Consider the following 24,220-nt stretch of genomic DNA (forward strand, 5'->3'; position numbering starts at 1 on the left):
GCTGGATACGCCAGCATGACACCCGGGGTTGAGTTATTCATTCATTCACCCATGTCTTAATTCTGTTCTTAATTTTCTTTGCCTTATTTGACACGAGATAAAGATAAGAAAATTGGTCAAAAGAGGGCCGGGATCGACCTGGACAGCGCCACCCATGTGAAGCGAGCTTATCGCCCTCCATGGGCCGTTTGTCGGACGTACCAGGAGAGCCGACCACAAAGGAAGGACGATAATCATTTTCCATTGCTCGATCGGGTCGAGTAAGCGTCAACGTTATCAGTTGTTCAAGGGAAGATATCGGGACTTGTCTGCTGTTCTGCATCTCCACTGGTCCTCCGCAATCAGTCCGAGCCCGGGGGTGCCCCAGTTCAATCAGCGACTCACAGCCGTTCACGGGTCCACTTAGTGGCTAGGGCCTATCTAATCACCAGCCCGGCTGACTCGATGCCATCGAGTAACTAAAAGGATTGATTTGGAACCATCAGCAGATGCTGATGTTCCTGTTTTACTTTTTCCTTCTTTTTCATCCGTCCCCATCGTCGGCTGATAACCGGTTCCTCTCCCGCAAGTCGAACCCGAGGTTCTCTTTGCGAATCCAAATCCAGAAAGGGGAGGAAGCACGTGTATAGTCTAGTCAGGTGGGGATCACCTGATTGTGCATGCAGTTTGGATTGCTATCTAGCGATCGAAATTAATAACAAAACTTAGTGAACTACTTACTACTGTCTGTAATGCTAATTAATCATTCCTGATTGATTGACCAACTAAACCAACTACCGGAGGCACTTAACTAATAGTAGTTCGACAGCCACCTTTAATCCCGTTCGCATACTCTACTAGCAGTCTACCCTGACTACGACATCATACTACCACACCACTACCGCCACCAGAATCCATCCACAGTTCCCCCGAAAACTACTAACTATAAACCCCTTCCCCGTCATCTGCAACCCCTCCTGCACCACCTTTTACACACGCAAAGAGACTCTCACATATCCAGTCCTACCCAACACAACTAACCTTAAAAAAAGAAAAGAGAAGTAAGAAAATAAGAAAATACAGCATTCATTGAAATCCCTCAAAATATACCTCACACAGATTGTCTAGAACGCCTCTCCCTCATCATTTCGCTCATACTTACTACATGACTGCTTACCAAAACTACCAGCAAACAATTTACACTTTCTCCCTTAACCAACAACCAACATTCCCCCTTCCCTACCTTTATCTCGCCCCGACAAACTCAGATCCCAGTTCCCGAGAAGTCAAAATTGGCGATCAGATCACTGAAAACGTGGCTCAGGACGGTGCCATACACGTCATCCCGAGCCTCTTGGAGGGGGTAAAGGGTAGTATGGGAAGGGGGAGTGGTGTGCGAGAATTTGGAACTGGATCCTGGAAAACCTAACATATTCTTCTTGCTTATTACCATTGCTTCTCATCTTTTTCTTATGCGGGGGGTCTGAAGTCTCAAGCAAGAAAACAAGGCATTCATTGTACTTTTGTACGTGAGTAGTAGTAGAGTTTGAGAGGCAGGTAGGTAAAGCGACTAGCAGAGGTACACTCAAGTCTAGGGCATATTAGGAGCAAATCATATGTTCGAAATGATTATGGATTTCGTGGTGCGCGCAAAGCACAGCACCCGTTGAACTAAGTACAGAAGAAATGTCTATATGCAATCTACATCCCGCCATGCCAACCACCGAATTTATGCAATCGTCTAGCCCTTATTCCACTTACCAAACTTCACATAATCATCGTACAGCGCCTTGAACACCGCCCGGCCAGACACGTCCAGTCCTGCGTTCATGGCACGCATCGTCTCGCGCGACATCACATCCAAGACTGCGTAGAGACCAGGGACAATTGCGGCCTTCACTTCGGGAGCGAGTGTGCCGCGCAGGGAACTCTGCGTATACTCCATTATCAGGTACTGGAGGTACTGTCCTGCGATCCGCTTGGCTTTCTTGGTCTGATCGGTCAACCCTTCATAACCACCTGCGGACTGTGTCGGTCTCGAGACTGCGGATACGGTTGGGTCGCACAATGACGTGAGGAGACGGGTGAAGTGAACTGCGTGCGAGGCTTGCAAAGGAGCAAGCCAGTATGGTTGTTGGCCGAGTTTCTTTTCATGAAGCATGGATCGACTGCGTTTCTTGGAACGAGCGAACAAACAGTCCAGCAGTCGTTCGACAACAGGCAGAATGAGGTGGAATCGGCCTCCAAGCTTCTGACGGTGGATACCCAAGAGGACACCCATCAGGCGACACAGGCGGATATAGACGGTTCCTGCGAATTCGGGGTCGATGCAAGGTCCTGATTTAGAAGCGCACACTGCAATAGTTCCCAGAATGTTATCGACGTTCCATTGCGTGATACAGCGAGTGTAATTTCGGAGGAGAATGTCGAGGCATTCGGTCGCAAGTGTAAACTGCTCGATGGATTTGTTGCGGGGTAGAGATTCGGTCACTGCGGTGCAAACCAACGATAGTTCTTGGGCCGTGAGGCTCTCTTTGTCCTCGATTGGAGGCAACGAGGCAATAGCCAACCCGGCAATGAGCAGATGGTACTCCGCATTCTCGCCAACAAAGCCTAACTGCCGCACGTCTTGGATGACTCGAGTCAGCTCTTCCACGGACATGGACTGAAACCTTCCAGAGGTGGACCGGATGAAGAGCCGCTGTTCCTCGCTGTACATGTGCTGCAGCGGGAGGGCCTCGGCACATTGAATCACAGGTTGTGTAATACTCTTTTCAGAGCCGCGACCGGCCAGGACTCGACGTCTTATGAGTCTTCTCAGTGAGGAGCCCGAATCAACCGACTTCTCCACGTAGCTTTCGATTTTTGACAGGAACTTTTCGACCTCGGCATGGTCCGTGGCAAGATCCTCAAAGTCTTCCAGCGCATCAATGATCTTGATCAGGGTGATCGTCTCTTCCAGCTGCTGTTTCTTGCACTGATCCTTGACAGACTTAACTTCCGCAACCACCAGGTCGAAAACCTTCTGGCGGCAAGCAGCAAGATCCGTCTCTTCGAAGACATTTTCCAGCTGCTTACGGTGGTGCCACAGCTGAGACAGAGAGATCCTAAGATAGAAGCAGTCCATGGAGTCACGGTCAAGAGTCTGTAATTTCGATGCCTTAGATGAGACCTTGCGGTACATCTTCTTGAAAAGCTTGTGACGCTCTTCGTCGGACAGAACAAGCAGCTTAGCTATGACTGCTCTGTGCAGATTGCGGAAGGCCTTCATGATTTGAAGATCAACCTCGCTTCCCTGCAAGGTGACTGCCTTCGCAATCGTCCAGACCGGTTCCCAATTGCTGGTGACGGCTGCGGCAGATTTAGGCATATCGGCCAGCTTGGCCATCAATGACAGCATTCCAACAGTGACTTCGGGCGTGCTGTCTTCCTGGACAATAACCTCCTGCAAGAGATCCAGCAAAATCGCTCTCTGCCGGCGCACGACAAGCGGGGCAGGAATCCTCTGCAAGCTCTCAACATAGAGTTTGCGGTTCGTGATGTCCTCCTTGACCCGGCTCGAGAGCACGGAGATCAGATCAGACGCGATGGCCGGAGCGTTGAGCAAATACTCATGGCAGACAACGCCAGCCCAGGCCTGAAGGTATCTGAGTTCAGGGCTAACAGTCTCCAAAGCCGATGGTGAAGACTTGTACTGAGATGTTGCCAAAGAAAGGATATGGCCAAACAAAGAGCGTCTAGTTTCAGGCTCAACCCGATCCCAGACGTCCGGACTCCTGACAAGTGTCAGGAAATACGCCAGGGCAAGAGTATCCGGCCTATTCAGAGTCTCGATACGCCCGTTCCAGGGTGAGACAATTGCGTCCGAAGCATCTTTGTCGGAGATTGACTTGACCAGCTCTGTTATTTGGCTGGTAAGTGATTTGAACTGATCATTGTTCAAAGACCCCTTGACGGCGGCAAGGGTAAATTGATACGCCTCGAAACATTCCAAGGGTGACCAAGGTTTCTGCAGCCGGTCCTTATGGTGACGCCGAATGGTCGCTGCACCTGTCTCGACCAGATTCATAATCGCAACCCCGAGATCATTGTCGGTGGATTGGACATTATTCTCTAAGAGGTTTCGAGCGAGTCGCCACAGCCGCCATCGCCAATGCAGCTTTTGCTTTGACGACAACGTTGATGCCGCGGTCTGGATGACAGAGCTAAGAGATTCGTTCTTATCCGCGAAGCTCAAATCACGGTATCTGAAGCCAGACTCTAAGATCACGAACTGGGCGTAGGCTCCGGGCGCGTCGGCAATCTTCCCATCCTCGCTCCTAATTTCCACCGCAGCTGCCTTGAGTTGCGCAGCCGCAAATGTGTGAGTGAGGGGACTTCGCATTACATCGCCATATGCATTGCACACGTCATCATCCTCCCAAACAATAAAGGACTCCAGATTTTTGTTTTGCGACCGTGCCTCTTCAACCTCGATGAGCTGCTCGTACCAATACTCCATGAAGGTGGGCAAATCTCGAGCGGCCACGAAACCACGTAGCAGAGGTATAACAATGCCGTTTTTAATGGTGTCATAGCTGCCGTCACTTTGGGGCGTACCGCTGCGCCAATGCAAGAAGATCTTCCCCAGCAGAGCCTTCAGCAATTTTGTCGAGTCACTGAGACCAGAATTAGGGAGGAAGATATCAACACCGAGCTCAACAAGCAGCGATGTAAGATTCCATTCGATCTGCGACAAGCCATCCTTGAGGAGCCCGGTGTAGGAAGCGTGGGTGAGCAACGTATGTAGAGACAACTGCACGTTACGGACAAGAACCACACGGAAGAGACGCTCCAAAATGCCGACGAACTCGGGAAGGTAGGTGGTTGTATTCTCAGACTTAACAATTGAGAATGCCAGCTCTGCAATAGCAACAAACAGAGTCTCCAGCCACGGCGCCTCGTGTGTCTGTCTCCGGAAAGTGTCCCTTGGCACAGAACGAACCGCGATATCGAAAAACTCCGGGAGCAATTCTGCTGTCTTCCACATGATTTTCTTCTGTACAGTGGTCTCATCTGCAGTCTCTGCCGGGCATTCTGGTTTGCAGAGGATAGGTCTAAGTGTATCAGAGATAGGTTTAACCGGAGTCCAATCCGGTTCACTAGCTGAATAGTCGATACCTGCACCTCCTCGCTCGTAGAATCCACCGCGTGTCGGTATGACCACATGCAGAGCGATCAAGCGCTCCACCCCATGCAGTACGTGAGCCCTCTCATCGGTGTCAAGTCGGATCGATCGAACAGAGACCTGAAGTCTGAGTGCGCTCTGGAAACAATGTTTCGCAAAGCACTCATTACTCAGTCCCTTATCTGAGTCATCACGGCGAGAGGACCTCAGTTCCCACAGCTCCAAGACCGCAGGAAACACGTATAGGAGGTGCTGTAAGTCCGTCGTCTTGCGCGCATGGGAAAATTGCGTCGAAATCACGGCAGCCAGTCGGAAAGACTTTTGCAGCGTCACCGCGTTTGGCTCTGGCTCACCCTTCAAAGCGTGCTTCAAATGGGAGCTAGCGACCTCATCTACCCCAAGAGTCCGATTCGCCAGCATGATCAAGCTATACAGGCAATCCAGTGCGCGAATAAAAGCCAAGAAACACGAAATCGGCGTGCGCGGCTGGTCATCAACATCCATAGTGTCTGCCTCATCATCGCCGGCCCTTTTTCTCTTCGTTCCCTTCTTATCGTAATCGCCATTGCGGTGCGGAGAATCGCTCAAGGTATGACTTGAATCCGAATCGGAGGGCAGTAAATCAGTCGTTCCCGTCTTCAGCGCTGCGAATACATCCTCCTCCAGGTCGGCAATAGCTTGATTGAAAATAGCGAGGAATTTTTGGTCCTTCAGAGTCGTAGCCAGGGTCTTTGGCGGGATTAGGTCGATCAACTGTCGGAGTAGGAGAAAAGAGGTAGAGTCGACGCGATAGTTCTTGCCCGCCCGCAATTTTTTCAGTAACCATCGGAGCACCCATTCCTCCTTCGGCGCGGCGTTATTCTGAACATGAGGGGTTCGGTTGATTTCAGGGTGACTCGCACATAGGGCAAGATCCAGGCCGATGATCTGAGCGGCTTCGTCAAGCTGTGTGGTCGGAGACGCGGTGCCTTTTTCGAGGCAGAGTAAAGCTTCCTGTGAGGAGCGCGGGCGCTGTATAGAGAGAAATAATCCCAGCAGGTTAGCCGAACACTCAAAGTTGCATACAACCGAAAACGCTTGAAAGATATCGAGCCAACACATACCTCCGCGACTGAAGGCATCTCGGATGAGACGAGTCAGATCGTAAAGTACCGGTTTCCCCAAGATCCTCGATGCCACCGCGTCAGCACAAATCGAACATAGTCCGAGGGAAGTGGTTCGTCCTAGACGTTAATTTTTTTTTTGGTCTGCGGGGACCAAGGAGGGATTCCTTAAAGTCGAAAAAGTTGAAGACTGACGCCAGAAAGCGGAGAGCGCTTTGCCTAGTTTTTCCGACCGCCTTTTAGCCCGGCAGAGCTCGAAACGTCGCACCCGATCAGTTTGTCCGCCCATCGACTCTCCTTCTCTTTCTTGCTTCTCATTCCTTTGCTTGCAACCAGTTAACCCTCCCTTCTGTAGTTTGTTGCCGAAGGTCAGTCAGGTCCCTGTCGATCCAATTGACTCCTCATTTGGGTCTTTTTTGAATTAACTCTCGGACTTTCAGCTCTTATCGCCATGGCCGACTCCAACGAATCCCAGCCGGTCGCACCGGTCCCACGCTCCACCAAGCCCGTCAGCGAGGCCCTGCTGAACGAAAAGGTACTTTGCACCACCATCTGAAGTTTCCATCGATCACTTTGTTCCGTCTGGATGTTGAATGTTCTGTTGGCTGGGCCTGCCATGGAGCCGCCGGGCCTCTCCGCCCTTGAAGAACCCCATCCGCAAATTGCAACTGCGGGACAGACGCACATATGTCATCGGGAAGTGTAGTCAGTAGTGCTCGGGCTAATACGGAAGTTCTCAATGCACAGTGGGATCGCGCCATCTCCTCCCTCATCATCCGCTCTTCCCTCGGTCTCTCCTTCGGTGTTGTCTTCTCCGTGCTCCTCTTCAAGCGGAGAGCTTGGCCCGCGTGGGTTGGTCTCGGCTTCGGTGCCGGACGTGCTTGGGAGGAAGCTGATTGTACGTTCATGCAATTGCATTCAACCCCTTCTCTTCCAATACCGGAGGGAACTGTTTAAGCTAACTTTCTACAGCCTCCTTCCGTCGGGGCGACTCTCCGGTCAGAGATGCCCTGCGTAGGTAGAGTAGCTCGGGCCTCCATTTCTGTATGATACCTGTATAGCTGGGAAGGAAAACGAGCTGCATCAAGAACATCTTTCGTCGTGTTTGAAATGGTCTCTTTAGACTTTTTCCTACTTTAGCATTCAATTCATCGTTGTGCTACCACTTCTAACTGTTTTAAGGCATCTGTAATGCCGCTTTGATAGTAGCTATTCATTAGCATCTAGGCCCTTCATGCGACCACATTATACAGCATCTGGGCTTAGTTCTCTCCAGGTTACTGCATTCGGTCTAGACCAGAGTCTCTCTTGCGATAACTCTACCGATATCTTGCCAATCAGTATAGAACGAATGGAAATAATAGAGAAATAAGGGCTCATAGAGCTTGGGGAGGAGATTGGTCCGTGCGTTTGCGACTCTAGACAAACCTAGGTAATGGCTGAGGAATATATACAACAATAGAGAGGACGGAAAGACTTTTGTATCCTCTATCATCCAACATCTATGAGCAAGGGGTATCATGAACAAGCATCGGTCATCCGAGTGAGAACTTGATCGCAGGAAAAGCAAGGGAAGGGCATAAGGGTGGAAAGATGGCGGAGTCGCATTGCATCCCAATGCGAATAAAAGGTGGGGTACTACAGCATAGAGTTCGAATGAGCGACAAAGTTATCCATCACGGGCATCTGTGACGTGCTGTGACCTGTAGCGTCCATGGAGAAACCTGGAAGGTTCATGTGGTCCCAGTTGCCCTCAGGCATGGCGGGCTCAAGAGGCAGTCCGTTGTGTCCACTGTGGGTAAGACAGCCAACACAAGTACAGTCACTTCCGCATTGGCAGCTTCCAGTTGTATCGGAGCAAGCGCTAGGTAGCCCCACTGGGTACTCGAGAGTATAGTACTCTGACGGTACCATCAGTTGCTGTCCTAGATAATCCGCAGGCGGAGATGAATAGCCATTGTTTACGTGACCCGAGTCCGTACTCTGTTGGGCATATGGGTGCATTGCGACGTGGTGAAAGTTGTCGCCCAGAGGATTACCGAAGTTGGCGAAGGAATACTGTAATGATGAGAAGTCCGGGGGTTGAGTCTGCAAAGGAGAGCCTCTATGGCTGTTCAGCCTGTCGGGGCTCTGTTCATCATCACGGAGGGCCACCAGGAGGCCCATCTGTTGGACATGCTGTCTAGTAGTGTTGTTGAAGGGGTGAGACGCGCAACCAAGACATTGACAACCATCGCCACAGCTACAATCATGGGAGGCTTCGCCAGCAGGATTTGCTGCATTTGCAATAGCATTCTCCGACGTCGGCTGAGAGATCTGATTGTTGAAGATCTCATAGTTGTTGAACGCATGCGGATGCTGAAAGTCTAGTGGTTTAGAATTAAAACCTGCGGCAGGTCCAGCCATTGGGAGATAACCAGACTCGGATACGGGCAATGCGAAAGGCTGCATGTACTGGCTCTGCTTCGCTGCTTGGAAATCTTGCCACGTCGAAACCTGGGGAATAGAGCTCGGTGTGTATCTTGCATTATCACTGTCGAAGGCTGGAGGTTGGAAGTGATCATAACCGCTGGGAGTGCTGTCCTCCTTCTCGACATCTTGTGCCGCCGAATCGGACTTCCTACAACAGGAACGTTGGACTGCAGGAGCTGGAACATCCGGAATTATAGTCTGTGAGGGCTGAGACTTGCGAGAGCAACAGCTGCCGCCCTGCGGCGCCTTATCTTCGCTGGTGCACTCGAAGGTCTTGTGCGAAGGGTTTGGTTCTTGCTTGATGACTTCATATGAACTGGACAAACGCTGTTCCTGAGCCGGATAAGGAGATGGTCGGCCCAGATTTCCATGTTCCAATTGCTGGCTTCCGAATTCTGGTATGGAGTTCAAGGCTTTGGTAAGGTTCTCTGGAGCAGTCTTGATCTGTCGTTTGATGGGTTTCTGGATTTTGTTGGGAGCAGCAATCGGCATCGGAGGAGCAGAAATGGGAGTGGTTGAAGCAGATTCCGCCGCATCGGCAGGCACTTGGTACACTGGTCTACACAAGCAAGTCGAGCCTACATGACACAGTCAAAGTCAGTGACCAAAGACGCGACTATGACACGGTAGGATAGACGATAGGTTATATCCGTCGCATATACCCACCTTTAGGAATGCGAATCATGAACGCATATAGCTTCTGGCAGCTGCAAGTTCCCTTCGGATGAGGGCATCTAGCAAGCGGTCGTCCGGCCTTTGGGACCTTCATCATCATCCTGTCGAAGTGCTGGCATTTCGAGGACCGATGGCCACGGATACATGGCTCACTAAGTGGAAGCGCATCTGATTAGCAGAGAGCCTATTCACCGGCGGAGAGTCATACCATGACCACTTGGCCCCTTCTTCATCGAGAGGCATGATAACGAGCCCAGAACAGCATCAGCCGAGAGTATGCTGAATAGTGAATCCACGGGAGGGCCTGAGCTTTCAGGTGAGATATAAGTGTGCGAATGGCCTTACCCCGCCCGTAGGTCTGATCGTACCACGGCCGCAAGCAGGCTTTCGTAAGAACTCAGTTGATCACAAGAGAAGAAAAGAAAAGAAATAAGCAGTGTGTTAGAGACAGGTAATTGCGGTGCACGTCTACCGAGAAAACAAGTTATTGTTCCCCTCGAAGCGAAGGCGGACCAGGATGTACCACAAGTGGAATGACAAAGAGAGGCTGGAACGGGGTTGGACAAGCGACGGATTCGAACGAGCGCAAAGGTTACCCGGTGGGATGGATTCCAGAGGCGGGGAAGAGACGAACGACAACCCGGCGAGGCCGAGGAGATTGCAGCTCGGGATGAGGAAGAATGCTGCAGTATGTAATTACAACCCCGCAGGAAGTTGAATAATAAGTATTGCTGAGAGAATGCCGTGGGTGGTCAAGCCGAGAAAGAGAGAAAGATGGTGGAGGTCTCCGTTGCCGTCCGAACGGCGGAGCAAAACTTAACGATAAGCCGATAAGAGTAATTCAAATCCAACGCGTGGCAGCCCATTGGCAACCTCAGGCAGCATCATCCTTGCCTCTGCCTAAGGCATACAAAATGGGTGCGGGCTTGGCGGCCGGAGATTATCAGCCGGCGAATAACAAGATCAACTGAACTTAACTAAGTAAATAGTTGGGCGAGAAACGGATCTGTCCCCTCTGTTCATTAAACAAACCTACATCGACCTCGGGTCTTCTAGCTGGCCTTGTCGCCAATTCCCCAGCTTTATCAAACTGACATCTCAGCTCTGCCCGCCCTCTTTATCCGCCCCGTTGCGCAATCCCCTCCCTCCCTCCATCCCATCATCCAATGACCCCCGAACACCGTGATGTCCCCGGCCAGGCACCGGACAATGTGAGCACGGTGTCGCGCGCTCGAGACTTCTTCTCCGTTCCTGCGCCAATCAAGCGCATCTTCGACCGTTTTCCCCTCGTCACCTACCCCTCCAATGATCTCCCGCACAGCGCATGGTCCGACAAACGTGGCAATCGACTGTATGTTTTCACCGATGCCGCAGGTGCCAGACATGGCAGACCGTCGTTCAACCCGCAGTGTCTCAAGTGGCAGGTACGTACTAGGAAATGCAGCATTGCGCTAGTTCTAAAGTTTATCACTAACTTGATACCCCTCTGCGTGTCTCTCCAGGCATACTTAAGATTCGTTGGGATCGACGTCGACGTGATTCCTTCCAACAACCATGCATCTCCCTCTGGCGCCCTTCCTTTCCTAATCCCCGCCCACCCCATCAACAACAACGCCCCTATTCCTTCCAGCAAGCTCCAAAAATGGGCCATCGAGCAAGTTCACTGCGAAGAGGAGCAGCAGTTGGATCTGCGCTTCGAGGTATATGCGTCGTTGCTGGATCACCGGATACGAAATGCTTGGGTGCGTTGCGGTCCCCCAACCCCCCGGAATCCATTGTCGATGGATGAGTTTTGACTGACTTAATTGGCGCCGGGGCAGCTATATACCCTATACCTGGATCCCGAGGATTTCGAGGCCGTTGCTCGACCTTTATACGTGGACCCATCTAGTACGAATTCCGCCGTGCGGACCGCTCTCGCGCTGCAGCTCCAGCAAGCTGCCCGGACAGAGATCCTAAAAACGTCATCTTATATCGATGTGGGTGCCTTGGAGGCCGAAGCTAACGACGCATTCGAGGCACTGTCCACGTTACTGGGCGATAACCTGCACTTCTTTGACCGACCGAATCCGGGTCTGTTCGATGCTAGTGTTTTCGCATACACACACCTGATCTTGGAGGAGAAGCTAGGGTGGCGACGGAACCGGCTGGGACAATTGCTGCGCCAACACGAGAACCTTGTACAACATCGTGACAGACTCCTCAAGTTCTTCTAGACGGATGGATTTGTGAAAGCATCCTCTAATTTTACTGTACAATAACAACTTATATGTGTCAATGCTACCCAACTAGAACTGGAACAGGCCTACGCCTTGAAGGAAATTCGTCACAGCCTTATACCCTGATCAACCCATTTGGACAAGATCCGGTCAAGCAATATCAATACTGTAGGAAACATATTGGCAAGTCTTTGTCTATCTCCCTTCCAGTGGCTGGACCTGTAAACTAATAGTACTAGTAAGGAGGTAAGCTTCTACGCTAGCCAATGTCAATTTCCGCGTATCGGAGACCAATTCCGGACATACAGGCATTACGTCGGCTTGACCCTCACACACCGACCGGCTCGGCATTGACGGAGGCAGTAATAGGATGGAACCTTCACAAATTGAATGCGCAAACCCGCTTGGGTCTTCTCTGTGTTTGGATGGCTCTATTGGCGTCCTCGAGACACAGATACCATACATTAGCCATCACGACCCGGGCATCATACATTACTGGCAGAGCTTGTCTCCCCATCCGCATACGCTTTGGAAGTTGTGGTCAGTTCTCCCTGCCCATATATTGGGGCAATGAACTCCTGGCTCTCACTTCTCTCATAGTCTCTCTGAATCTCCGTCTTCTTTGTGATTCCACCTATAGTCCAACTGTGGCGGTGCAACTCGAAGTTCGATGCATAACTTTGCTGTGTCTTCGTTGAGCGGCTCGTGGGAAATTGAGTGCCAAGCTTGAAAAGTTTTCGCAGAGAAGGAAGAGACCCTGACATTAGGCCGAGGTTGAATTCAATCTCCATCCAAATGAGGGACGTGGAGGCTGAGTCTGGGAACAGTCAGTAATCTATCTTCTGCCCACTTGAAGGAAACCATACAGGTGAAATTGGTCGTATCATTGGCAAACTTTAGTGTCGAGAAACGCACGAGGGCAGCAACACATGCGGTAAACCCTGCACAATAATGAGTTATCGGACTTTTGAATTCTTTCAAAAACTCACCAATGCAGAGTAGCCCCAGAACAAGTATTCGTCTCCTTATCGGCATCTGCAACTGCCAGATAGGCCGTATCGGAAGTACTAGGATCGATACATCTAGCACGAACATGATGACACCTTGCATCATAAGAATTGCGTACGAGGTCTCAGTGGGATAGCAGCTCGAATTGGTGATAGTCTTGTCGTAGGCCGCTTGGACGGGGCGACATTGAAAGACCAGCGCGAGGGTCCCCGAAAGGGTGAAGGCCGCGATGATACCAAGAAGGGCTTTCCCGGCAATGTGGACGAAGCGAGTCGGAAACAGACGCATTATGAATATGAGCAGGCTCGTTTTCACAGTTGCTGCAATGACTAGGTAGGCGCATTGTGAGGCATATTCGAGCTGCAAAGATCAGTTCGGTTAAAAGCTTTGGACCTGAAGGTACGAACCGTGAGGAAGACAACCAGATGATCTTCAGGAACATATTTCAAAGGCCGACCCAATCCATAGTACGTTATGATATACGCCAGGGCAGAGAACAGATCCACTCCGATCTAGCCAGTCAGTTATCAGGCGCAGGGAAAATTACCGGCTGCGTAACTCACAAGAGCAACCAGCACCAACCAGTCATCAAGCCCGAAATTGTTCAGAACGAACTTGCGCATATACAGCTACAACAGCTCAGTCATTATGGACTCCATATGGCCTGCAGGAGTATCGAGGAAACATACTCGAAGCATGCACACCAAGGTTGTCGGAACCGCCAGCACTAACACAATGATCCGCACCGCGATGGTCATGGACGATGTTGGCACATCGCCCTGTTGCTCGATAGACCCACCCATCCTAACCGGCTCTCATGCACCAAAGCAGAGGTGGTCATCAGGATGGATAGAGAAGAGAGAGCAGAAGCGGGGAGAGCCATCATTTCTAAAGTATTTTGTCTGAGGTGCTGTGGACCACGAAGGAATGCAAGTCGATGATGCCAATACTCTTAACGTACAAATGAAACAGGGATCTGGGATTCTCAGGCTTCAAATTCGAGGCTTGTTCAAACATTAACAGGGGTCTGAATCCTGGTCGCAGGATCGCTCAAGACGCCGGCGCAGATAGCGTCTAGTCGGTTCCGAGCCGATATCCACCATCCGGATCACGGAATTGGGGGCAGAAGCCTTCTTCTCGGTCTTCCTTGCCTTTCTTTTCTTTTTTTTTTCTTTTGCTTCCCCAAAATTTGGCTTGTGACAACTACCTGCATCTATAGCTCGTGCATAGATCACACAATGGCTGCGGTGGTCTCGGAGATCATCGCCAACGCCTGCCATCTAGAGCAGAAGAAGGTCACGCATATAGAGACCCTCTTATCGCGATTTGACAGCCTGTCAGCTGCAGAGCAAGACCAGGAACGAGCCTCTTACGTTGCCGCCGTCTTCCCCCTGTTCTTTGGCGCAGCTGCCGTCGTGCACGGGTCCAATGGCTATGAGCCGCAGCGTATAGTTCCCTGGTACGTCTATACTTTTGGTTCGACCACCAAAAGAATGCCTTTACCAACCACCATAATCCGGTCAGGTCTACCAATTGCTGGCTTCAACCTCGGGTAATCGTCCGTCCCGGAACTGCCCAACAAGTTGCAGCTGCGTTGGCGCTGTGCCGCTTTTTCCACGTCAAGTTCTCCATCCGGGGTGGGGGCCATTTGCAGATTCCGGGCTTCACCAGTAACCAGGACGGCGTGGTCATCTCCTTGGGAGCATTTGACCAAGTTCGGGTGGCTGAAGACAAATCCACGGCAAATATTGGCGTCGGATTGAGATGGCTGGAAGTATATCGCCGACTTGAACAGCACGGGGTGGCGGTTGCAGGAGGAAGAGTGCCTTCCGTGGGGGTTTCCGGCTTGTTGCTCGGCGGCGGCATCTCCTTCCAGAATAGTCAGTATGGTGTGGGTGCCATGGGCGTCTGCAACTACGAAGTTAGCATTTATCTCCTCTCTCCATTCCCACAAATAAATACAGCATCTAACCACCACTGATCAGGTTGTCCTCGCCAACTCGCAAATTATCAATGCCAATGCCCTCGAAAACCCCGATTTATTCTGGGCCCTGAAGGGTGGCGGGCCTAACTTCGGTACTATACCACCTACCATTACCATGCTCCATGACCAGCAACACCAGCATATACGGTCTTCGTAATACCTAGCAGCAGACTTCTAATTCGACATTTTGCAGGAATCGTTACCAAGATCGAGATGAACACCATCCCCAACCAGATATGGACCGAAGTTCGTATCTATCCCCTCACGGCAGCCGACCAACTGCGCGCCGCACTGATGCAATATCACGATGCCATTGAAACCGACAACAAGGCATCTCTCATCTGGAACGCCACCAACGACATCATTCTCATCGTTTATTTTTACTGCGCGCCAGTCGAGAATCCCCCCGTCTTCCAGGCCTTCTACGACATACCTCATCTCACTAGCTTCGTGCCTCCGGGTATCCGCACCGTCTACGATCTAGTCCAGGCCGTAGCATCCGTGAATGAAGCTGAACCTACTGTGTATGTCATATCCTTGAAGAATCTACCAATTGAAGAGTGCCAATCTAACAACTCTCACAGCCATGAATTTCGCACCATGTCCAGCCGCCCTAGTTTAGAAGTCTACAAGGCCATCGAACAAGCTCATGCTAAGCAAGCCGAGGCTCTCAAGGACATAGAAGGCATCGCCCTGACGACCGTCATTCAGCCTATGTCGTCACTCGCCATGAGGGAATCGCTCAAGAATGGCGGAAGTCCTCTAGGTCTGGAGCCCGTTGGACAGCAGTGTACGTATACCCACAAGGAAGATGTCTTACGTTTCCCCCTGGTAGCTAATACATCTATTCTTGCGGTACAGGGTTCCTCGCCCGAGCAGACTGGAAGAACATCCAAGATGAGGAACGGGTGCGCGAGGCAGTGCGCAAGATCGTGGATGCGGCAGAATCTGCGGCAAAACGGACGGGTGTGTATCTCCCGTACAAGTATTCGAATTATGCGGCGTGGGACCAGGATCCGTTGGCGAGTTATGGTGTGGAGAACGTAAGACGGTTGAAGGAGGTGGCGAAGAAGTATGACCCTGAGGGGGTCTTTCAGACATTGCAGAATGGGGGTTGGTTGTTGAGTAAGGTTGGAATGGAGTAACTAGATAGGGGTCATGAATAGACAGGTAGGTGGGTAGATGATTGACTGTACATATGTAGGGAGACACAGAGTTGTACGAGAGATTGTGGTTTCCATAGCGATGGGGCTCAGAAAGTTTGGCTCAGAAGTTGCCGGAGCTCGGATCTAAGACATGCATTGGCCCCAGGCATGGGTCACACTACTCAGTAGCAAACAATTGTCATTCATAACAATTCATTCAGGGTCGCATAAGATTATAAAGACATGGTCTCAACGTGACACATGAGACATCAGGCGGATGCATGAGTCATATAAGAAAGGCATTGACAGAAAATGAGGGAAGAAACAGGATAGAGGCTGTTGTGCCGGATGCATAGACCGTACCAGACGGGAAAGGCTGAAGAGAAAACAAGAGACAAAGGAAATAGAGGAACAAAGGAACAAAGGAAAAAGGAGCTTGAGGATATCAAGAAAAAACCATTAGAGAAAAAGAACCCCAGCCATGATACCGTTATCCATGCACGCTCAACATAAACAAAGAAATTCAACGCTCGTAACACCGCTAATAGACTGTTGCTCCAAAGGGTGCGGTTTCTTTCAAATCCTCGACCAGATCCTCCACATTGTTCAAATACCGGCCCAATAATGCTTGCTTCTCGTCAGTCGTACGTGTATCCCGATGCGCCTTTCCGCCGCCGTGGGCACCGGGGACATTAACACTCCGGGAGACCGGGGAAACACCAAGTTTACTTGGACTCCGTTGATGTCCAAGGACTGCTGTGTTGGGCGCACTCGCTGCGCTAGTGGGGATCATCGGTGTTTCCGGCATCAGGTAGAAATACAGGAATTCGACGAGTTTGAGCTTGACTTCACGAGATGTCGCACGTTGCTTGAAAAGCGAGGTCACCGTAAGCAGTCCGTCAAGTTCCTCGAAAGTGCGCGTGTTGGCGGGGTGGTCCAATAGAGCCGTGACCAAGGTGAGAAGGGTCGCAGACTGGATGGCGGGGCAGTTGATTGGATCAAGGAGGTCCAGAAGTAGGTTCATGTAGATTTCGCGCGCGAACAGTGTGCGCGATGGAGGGTGGAGGAGGAGCACACCCTGTATCAGATCGAGTGTGGAGACGATGAGAAGGTCATTGGTGCCATTGCTCCCCCGCCCAAGCAGGTGTTCGAGACATGTCACCAAGCGCATTGCGACTGGTTGCAGTGCATTAGTGTTGGGAACTCACATAATCGCGAGTCGGCGGATAGCTCGACACTTACCATTCCATTGAAACCCCTCCTGAAGTTTGAAAAATTCCCTGAAGGCCGGATCATCTCGAAGCTCGGCCAAAGTCTTGGGCACCGGTTGCGGAGCCCCAAACGACAAAAGGGAACGCCGTTTGTCAGACGCCGGGCGTTTCGTCTTGGATAAACAAATCTGTGCGAGGAGCCCTTCGACCTGTCGCAGCCCTTTGCGAACTTTGCTTGGTTCGTAAGAAGAAAGGTAGTCGAACGAGTGTGCCAGCAAAGCCTCCATGAGTAATACAAGGGCAGAGATAATGAGTAGCACGGCTATTTCCAGAATTAACAGGGAAATAAGGAACTAGGTTGCAGGTGAAGGAAAACGGGGGTGAAAAAGAAAAAGACGGGCCGTGATCTGTCAGTCGCAAAGGACCCTGGGCCAAGAGATACGGCGCTATCTATATGTAGTACCTTAACTTAGAGAGAGGAGCCAGAAAAATAATCGAACACGGCTGAGCCCAGGCGCTTGGAGAATGGGGGCCTTAATTAAAGGCTACAATGATTGGTGAGCGATAGTCGGTGGGCTCAATCAACTAGCGAAGAAATAGTTGTTGTCATCGTGTGAAGCTGATCGAGCCGATTTAGACTCGGTCACTGGCCAGCCTTAGTGACTGCAGCTCCCCCACATCCGACACAAACACCCGATGGTTGTCCCGGAGACGCACGATCGTGTTCCAATAGGCGTGCTACGTTCGACGCCATGAAGAACAGGATCTCCTTGATAGCCTTCAGCTAATGATGTCAAGAAAGGGGATCCATTTTTCAGCTACGCCACCAAGACAATCCCTGGCCAAGATAAAGGCCTGAAGGTTATGAATAATGCCGTCACCCGTTGGGTTGCCAGAGTTTCTTGAAGAAGTCGGTCAGTATGAGAACCAACACGGAAGCAGTCTCCAGAGCATGGAATGGGTGTTTTACCGGCCCACCGACCGTGCCCATGACAACTAAGTACTTAACTAAGTACTACTGCTCGTGGCTGGTGCAACCACTCAAACGTCACCACCCCTTGCAGGCGGTAGAATTGAAAATTCCGTCACACTCGTCACATGGGGAATCACACAGGGAGGGGGAGCTTTGGTGTAACTTTAGTAAAAGAGAGGGGAAGTGAGGGAGGGAGCATTCCCAGCTGTCACCGGATCGGAGTTTCCCAGTTTCGCCGACATTGGAGTCATGTGACCTCAGCAGGGGAAAAGCAATGGCAATGCATGTGATGCTCCTCGTCATTTGGCCGATTTCCCCGCAGCAGAAGCTCTCTTGAGAGAGCCTTGTGCAGCCTGCAATATACCCTTTCAAGTTGGTTACTTTTGCCTTCATTCTTATGGGACACGGACCTTATTTATTGCGGTTGTGCCCTTCTTCCTGATTACCTGTAAGATGGGCTTGCTCACTCCTCCCCTCTCTCACGGTTGCCTGGCTGTTACAGCATTGCCCGCTCGCCAAAAACCTCCCCCTCTCTGTTCGTGACGAGACCCAGCAATCACCCCCGTAAAACACGCAAGCGATTAACACTCAAACCATGTCTGCAGGACCCATTCCTGAAATCTCTGCTAGCGGTCCTCCTCACCCCGAATTGTATTTTCTCGCAGGTAGTTCAATTGACGGCACAGGCGCAGCTAGTCTGGGAAAGCCAGATCTCCTGGTGAGTCCGGCCATGGATCACGCAAGCTCAAACGATGATGGGCTCGCCACAAACACGAACCACTCGCGCATGCACAATCGTAATCGCTCCAGTGTCGATGGAACCAAATACAAGGATGGACAATGGTCGCCTGAAAATGAGAGAATTGTCATGGGGCCGTACGACTATATGCTACAGCACCCCGGCAAGGACATACGGCGGCAGCTTATCAACGCCTTCAATATGTGGTTGAAGGTACCTCCGGAGAGCCTTTCAATCATCACAAAGGTGGTGGCCATGCTTCATACTGCATCGTTACTGTAAGCTCTCTACATCATGCCTCGGTTTAGTCTGGACACCTACCTGACCTATGGCGTATGAGCCAGGATCGATGATGTCGAAGATAACTCCATTTTGCGACGAGGTATCCCAGTAGCCCATAACATATACGGCACCGCGCAGACCATCAACTCTGCGAATTATGTATATTTCCTCGCTCTGCAAGAGGTGCAGAAGTTGAACAACCCCGCTGCGATCGACATCTACGTTCAAGAGTTATTGAACCTACACCGCGGTCAAGGAATGGATCTCTTCTGGCGAGACACCTTGACTTGCCCCAGCGAGGACGAGTATCTGGAGATGGTCGGTAACAAAACTGGTGGTTTGTTCCGACTTGCAGTGAAATTAATGCAGGCCGAAAGTAGCTCCGGCAAGGATTGCGTGAGCCTCGTCAACGTCATGGGTCTGATTTTCCAAATCTGCGACGACTACCTCAACCTGTCCAACACTACCTACACCAAGAACAAAGGTCTCTGTGAAGACCTCACGGAGGGAAAGTTCTCTTTTCCCATCATCCATAGTATCCGCTCCAACCCCGGAAACCATCAGCTCCTCAGCATTCTCAAGCAAAAGACGAAAGATGAAGAAGTCAAACTGTATGCAGTTAGTTACATGGAGAGCACTGGCAGTTTCGCGCACACGCGGGACGTGGTCCGAGAATTGCGAGCCAAAGCACTGACCCTAATCCAAGCGATCGATGGTGATCAAGCAGATGGACGTGAGGACGGCGCCATGGTCCGGGCGATCCTCAACAAGATCACCGAATCGACACTGGGGGAGTGTGGTCCCCAGTAAGTTCGGCGGACGATGATCAAGCGTCCATGCTCGGAGGTTATTCGCCGCCATCCCTGGTTGGCTGGTTGGTGGATTGCATGGGACCTCGTATTTATGCAGGATGTTAAAACGTGATACCTTTTAGCCTATTGATCAGATTGTCTTATGATCTGAAACATTCAAACATGGCGATTCTTAATACGAACTTTGATTTGCTTCTTTGCTTCTTATCTTCTAGTCCGTAACAAAAAGAAACCAGAACATGTTAATCACCGTCTAGGTAGTACCGAATCCAATACACAGCCCCGGGGTATATGTAGTCTTCCGCCAAATGCCCAATTGCGCGAGAAGTCCAATGATCGGTCGTGTCTGCCCACGCACCCTTCTCTGTCTATACCAATCACACATCAGATCGTATCATATATAGGCAAAAAAAGTTACTCTTTTGCCAAAAGTTGTTATGTATCCAAGCGCGAATCTCTCTTCACATGACCACACAGCAAGCCTTCTCCAGCTTATTAAGGATCTTAGGCAGAACCGCATTGACCACCTGCTCGATCTCATCCTGGTTACCCGCACCCTGTTGTTGCTGCTGTTGCTGCTGAGAACCAGAATACTGCTGCTGTTGCGAACCGGGATATTGCTGCTGTTGCTGCTGATGCGGGTGAGCATAGGTGCCCGATGGATGCTGCTGCTGCTGCTGCTGAGGGTATTGCTGATAGTGAGGATGATTGGGCGTAGGCGCAGTCTCCATATCCGCCGGTCCACCAGTCAGATTGACATAAATGCGCCCAGCATTTTCCTCAGTCGCGTACTGAAGACCAAGTTCCTGACAGACTTGCTCTACTCGGGGCTTGATTTTCTGGATATGGTTGGCCGAGTGGTTTCCTTTGCCGACGATCCTATTGAGTGGCAGAAAGTTGGATGATTAGCGATTTGTGTCGAGAGTAAGAAAGAAGCCTGTGTAGTGTGTAACGTGAAAAGGAAGCTTACACATGGAGATGATCCTGACCGTGCGCTTTCGCATACTTGATCCTCTCCTCGAGGATCTCCTCTGCCTCTTCGACGAATTGTCCGTGCAGATCGATGGTGTCTGCTGCGACGCGCCCGTTGGCGTTGTTCTCACGGAAGATGAACTCCGACGCTTGCTTGTTGTATTCTTCCATCTTGCGACCGTGGGCTTTGCCTTGTTCGGAGAGCTCCTTGGCCTTAGCGCCATCGCCGCTGGAGTAGGCTTCTTGAGACTGGCCGTTGAAAGTTGGTTAGTTGCTTGTTCCTTTTTATTCTGGCGAGCGGTTGGGTGATTGCGGCAGTGGTTGTCAATGGCGTACCCGTTGGAAACATGAGTTGCGCTTTGAAGCTTCTTGTCGGGCTAGGTTGCGGAGACGGTCGTATTCGGCCTCTGCATCTTGGCTCTGATCGTGACTGAAGGCTTCGGTAACGGTGTTGTTAGTTAATTAAAGATTGTGGCTATGAAGGTAGGAAGGGATCTTACCCCGAGGGCCCATGTAGGACATTTCATGCTCATGCATTTTGACGAAAAGGGGTATCTAGCGGAAGATAGAGGATGTTATGATCCCAAGAGGGCGTATCTGTGACGGATAGTCAATCCGTACGGGTATAGTCTGTATGCGATGTCCTCGGTCGCAAAAAAAAAAAAAAAACAAGTGTAGCGCAAAGGCGAGGCTGTGAAGGAAGGCCGATCGCGCGAGTGGATGTTGCAGTCCCTGAGAGATGGATGGATCGGGGATTGGATCCGTGGATGGATCAGTGGAGCGACGATCGGATTGGCCGATGAGCCAGCCAGGGATCGTGGGCGGAATCGCACAGGAAAAAGGCTGGGCTGGATTGGAAATCCATGGTCTCCTCAGTTCATTCTTAGATAACTTCATGCGGTAGGCGACAATCTAGTTATCGGGTTGGAGTTGAGTGTCTTACTCTGCACGGTCTTCCTCAATTCCTCCTTCGTATTGACAGGATGCACGGTCAGCCACCCCATCACGAGTCACAACGGACTGGGACACTTTAGAAGCCTGTCAGCCCATTTCCGAGCTTACTGAGGATCCTGCCGACCATCATCATCCACCAATCTCTTTACCCATTCGGCATTCTTGCAGCTGGACCCAGAAATCATAACCATGACCTCCATCGGTTACTGCTGAGCACTGACCGTATTCAGCATTTCTCCCAGGCTATATCTACAACCGAGTCAGTAAAAGCGTCTACATAATAAGGTGTCTACGCCAAGGTCACCAAGCCAGTGAAGAGTGGAAACCAAGTCAATAGTCTGGCCATGCTCCATGCAAAGATGGGGATTAGTCCATTTCGAGCTGCCTTCTTAGGTTATCGGTCGACAGCGGCAGGAGTTCTCAATTGAAAGTAGTATAAGCAGTCGCGACCCTCCAGGGGATATACTAACTACAGAGTATGTATAACTTGGAGTTAATTATCATAATTAGTAACTATAACCCAGAGTGGTAGGAGAGGACATGTCAGGCAGCTCGCCACGAGGCCCTTCCCCTAGTCAAAGGGGTGAAAGACGTGATGTGATGGTAAGGAGACGACAATCATCATGAATAATAGCGTGGGCGGTAAAAGCAAGCGACTAAAGGCGACTAGACAGTGGAGAAGTTGGTCTCTAGTCAAGTTGCAGAACCACGAATTTCGGTTACCAACTTCCATTCCAGCAAGCAACATCTGAGCAGATTCATCTTGCACGATTCAGGCGGGTCGTCCCGCCTGTGCATGTCCAGTGGTTGTGGGAGGCAGCAGTGGCTGAATCCTTCTTCATCCATGGGAGTTGTTGTCACAGCATGAGATGATGCGATGGAAGAAGTGCATACTAAAACCAAGAGGTCGCCACTGGACGAAACCACAAGCGTGTATCAGATGATATGGTGAGCAGCGAATGGGTCTTTGTGAATGCATGCTTCTCATCCAATTTCTCCCTTTTTGTGCGGAGAAGCGATCGACGGGCAGTTGCAAGTGGAGTTTTACCATACGGTACCTGGCCGTAGGAACAGGAACGACAATATTCCTCCGTACGCTAATGTCCATCCCAATCTTGAGGTCATCCACCTTTTTTTCTTTTCCACATGGTAGTCTAGAGCTGCAGTAGTAGCCTCCGCTGGAATGCATTCTACCCCGTATAATCATCACATCAGACATGCATGATTATTCCGCCACGTTTGATTCCTCAGAATGTTCGGCCTCTGAATAGACACAAATGCGTCACTGGCTCTATCAGCTCAAGCCTCTCAACTCTCAAGACATTCTGGAACAAGCCAACCGACCGCGTAACTTTGTGTGATGGCGCGGTGTACCTGGCGATCGGGCGCTGAGCGTGCCGGACCTCCACCGCGTGGTGGGCACCTGAAACTGCAGGCGCCCTTCCAGGTTGCACCCTTGACCAGGTTTAGAAACGGTCGGCTACTGCGAACTGTGGACGATGTTTTGCTGCTGCTGCTGCTGCTGCTGTCGTTGTCGTTATTACTGCTGCAGGATTAGTCTAGCCCGTTACTGATGAGCAGCAGAGACGAGAGAGATCTAGGATTGATTTCGTCACCAGTGGAGGTTAGCGCTTATTATGATTTGAAGAGTTAAAAAAGGCCTGATGGGTTGGCTGTCGAATAGTATCCCGGTCGCCATGGCCATTGCCTACAGGTGCGCACTGCAGATCTGCGTCATCCGGAAATTAATTCATGCAACTGAATCATTAATCATAATATCTACGGCAACGACAGCCCTGAAAACTTAGTAGTTTGTAACTCTATATAGGATCCGGGTTTGGACACCTCTTTGCTGTCTCATCACTGTATCATGCCTGTCTTATGCTGCCGACTGACAGTATCTATGACGCAGAGGATGGTGTGGTATCTAGTAGATAGTTGTACTCGTGTCTGGGATGGGCTTTTCGGGACTAAAATGTAAGAGACTATGCCTCTTCTGAACTGTGCTGGTCTTACCATCGGGAGAAGAATCCCATTTGGAGCACAACAAACTTCGTACAGAGCAGACTCCTAAGTCAGAGAAGAGCCGGTCGTCGAAAAAGGGGAAGGCTACTCATTAGAATCGCAAGGCCATTGGATCGTGCTGGTTTTTCCTCCACTGCCACCCCTTACCAGCAGAGCCAATCAGCAGTCGATGACTGGGTCGCCATTGCATTTACCAAACGAGACGACTCCACTGCCCCTATTGAAGTGGTCCAGTCATCGTCACTCATAGGTTGGAACCGGGCCAGCTTATCGTTCCAGAAAAAAGCGGGAATGGTCAATGGCAGAAAGAAGAAGGAGAAAAAAGGAAAAAAAAAAAAAAAAAAAAAAAAAAAGGTTTAAAAATTTTTTTTTGGGGGAAAAAAAAAAAAAAAAAAAAAAAAAAAAAAAAAAAAAAAAAAAAAAAAAAAGGTTTATAAAATTTTTATTTGGGGAAAATCAAAATCAAAAGCGAAAAAGAAGAGGAAGAACCTTTCCTCAGG

The 24,220-nt window shown here is 50.6% G+C and overlaps 9 protein-coding genes across 9 annotated transcripts; 4 read left to right on the forward strand and 5 right to left on the reverse strand.

Moving 5' to 3' along the window:
• Positions 1 to 1,618: 1,618 nt before the first annotated feature.
• Positions 1,619 to 6,398, reverse strand: BO79DRAFT_183794 (ribosome biogenesis protein URB2). Its single transcript, XM_025680287.1, has 2 exons — positions 6,250 to 6,398; positions 1,619 to 6,157 (listed from the first exon to the last, which is right to left on the reverse strand). The coding sequence occupies exons 1-2, from the start codon at positions 6,265 to 6,267 to the stop codon at positions 1,721 to 1,723; spliced, it is 4,455 nt and encodes a 1,484-aa protein (XP_025533841.1). The 5' UTR covers positions 6,268 to 6,398; the 3' UTR covers positions 1,619 to 1,720.
• A 149-nt stretch (positions 6,399 to 6,547) lies between these two features.
• Positions 6,548 to 7,406, forward strand: BO79DRAFT_212140 (MICOS complex subunit MIC10). The gene is made up of 4 exons (XM_025683149.1): positions 6,548 to 6,617; positions 6,690 to 6,784; positions 6,997 to 7,147; positions 7,222 to 7,406. Exons 2-4 carry the CDS (start codon positions 6,701 to 6,703, stop codon positions 7,269 to 7,271), a joined length of 285 nt encoding a protein of 94 aa, XP_025533842.1. The 5' UTR covers positions 6,548 to 6,617; positions 6,690 to 6,700; the 3' UTR covers positions 7,272 to 7,406.
• Positions 7,407 to 7,754: 348 nt separating this feature from the next.
• On the reverse strand, positions 7,755 to 9,776 carry mac1 (putative copper-activated transcription factor GRISEA). Its single transcript, XM_025689674.1, has 3 exons — positions 9,605 to 9,776; positions 9,388 to 9,548; positions 7,755 to 9,299 (listed from the first exon to the last, which is right to left on the reverse strand). Exons 1-3 carry the CDS (start codon positions 9,637 to 9,639, stop codon positions 7,888 to 7,890), a joined length of 1,608 nt encoding a protein of 535 aa, XP_025533843.1. The 5' UTR covers positions 9,640 to 9,776; the 3' UTR covers positions 7,755 to 7,887.
• Positions 9,777 to 10,562: 786 nt separating this feature from the next.
• BO79DRAFT_205527 (putative mitochondrial outer membrane protein (Sam35)) lies at positions 10,563 to 11,680 on the forward strand (the record flags this gene model as incomplete). The annotated part of the gene is made up of 3 exons (XM_025681861.1): positions 10,563 to 10,820; positions 10,899 to 11,138; positions 11,217 to 11,680. 3 exons carry the CDS (start codon positions 10,563 to 10,565, stop codon positions 11,610 to 11,612), a joined length of 894 nt encoding a protein of 297 aa, XP_025533844.1. The 3' UTR covers positions 11,613 to 11,680.
• A 420-nt stretch (positions 11,681 to 12,100) lies between these two features.
• On the reverse strand, positions 12,101 to 13,426 carry BO79DRAFT_279352 (uncharacterized protein; the record flags this gene model as incomplete). The annotated part of the gene is made up of 6 exons (XM_025687974.1): positions 12,101 to 12,432; positions 12,482 to 12,556; positions 12,605 to 12,983; positions 13,031 to 13,135; positions 13,187 to 13,252; positions 13,313 to 13,426. 6 exons carry the CDS (start codon positions 13,424 to 13,426, stop codon positions 12,101 to 12,103), a joined length of 1,071 nt encoding a protein of 356 aa, XP_025533845.1.
• A 435-nt stretch (positions 13,427 to 13,861) lies between these two features.
• On the forward strand, positions 13,862 to 15,834 carry BO79DRAFT_241461 (FAD-binding oxidoreductase; the record flags this gene model as incomplete). Its single annotated transcript, XM_025685122.1, has 6 exons — positions 13,862 to 14,082; positions 14,148 to 14,544; positions 14,609 to 14,699; positions 14,801 to 15,131; positions 15,192 to 15,397; positions 15,469 to 15,834. The coding sequence occupies 6 exons, from the start codon at positions 13,862 to 13,864 to the stop codon at positions 15,750 to 15,752; spliced, it is 1,530 nt and encodes a 509-aa protein (XP_025533846.1). The 3' UTR covers positions 15,753 to 15,834.
• A 140-nt stretch (positions 15,835 to 15,974) lies between these two features.
• On the reverse strand, positions 15,975 to 17,250 carry BO79DRAFT_183808 (cell division control protein 14; the record flags this gene model as incomplete). Its single annotated transcript, XM_025680288.1, has 2 exons — positions 15,975 to 16,928; positions 16,995 to 17,250. The coding sequence occupies 2 exons, from the start codon at positions 17,248 to 17,250 to the stop codon at positions 16,294 to 16,296; spliced, it is 891 nt and encodes a 296-aa protein (XP_025533847.1). The 3' UTR covers positions 15,975 to 16,293.
• Positions 17,251 to 18,302: 1,052 nt separating this feature from the next.
• Positions 18,303 to 19,880, forward strand: BO79DRAFT_205536 (FPP/GGPP synthase family protein). Its single transcript, XM_025681862.1, has 2 exons — positions 18,303 to 18,953; positions 19,020 to 19,880. The coding sequence occupies exons 1-2, from the start codon at positions 18,532 to 18,534 to the stop codon at positions 19,765 to 19,767; spliced, it is 1,170 nt and encodes a 389-aa protein (XP_025533848.1). The 5' UTR covers positions 18,303 to 18,531; the 3' UTR covers positions 19,768 to 19,880.
• Positions 19,881 to 19,968: 88 nt separating this feature from the next.
• Positions 19,969 to 21,380, reverse strand: BO79DRAFT_183814 (Smr domain-containing protein). Its single transcript, XM_025680289.1, has 4 exons — positions 21,242 to 21,380; positions 21,078 to 21,178; positions 20,740 to 20,990; positions 19,969 to 20,648 (listed from the first exon to the last, which is right to left on the reverse strand). Exons 1-4 carry the CDS (start codon positions 21,276 to 21,278, stop codon positions 20,231 to 20,233), a joined length of 807 nt encoding a protein of 268 aa, XP_025533849.1. The 5' UTR covers positions 21,279 to 21,380; the 3' UTR covers positions 19,969 to 20,230.
• Between the last annotated feature and the right edge of the window lie 2,840 nt (positions 21,381 to 24,220).

The sequence above is a fragment of the Aspergillus costaricaensis genome, assembly GCF_003184835.1.
Source record: "Aspergillus costaricaensis CBS 115574 unplaced genomic scaffold BO79scaffold_67, whole genome shotgun sequence".
NCBI lineage: Eukaryota > Fungi > Ascomycota > Eurotiomycetes > Eurotiales > Aspergillaceae > Aspergillus > Aspergillus costaricensis.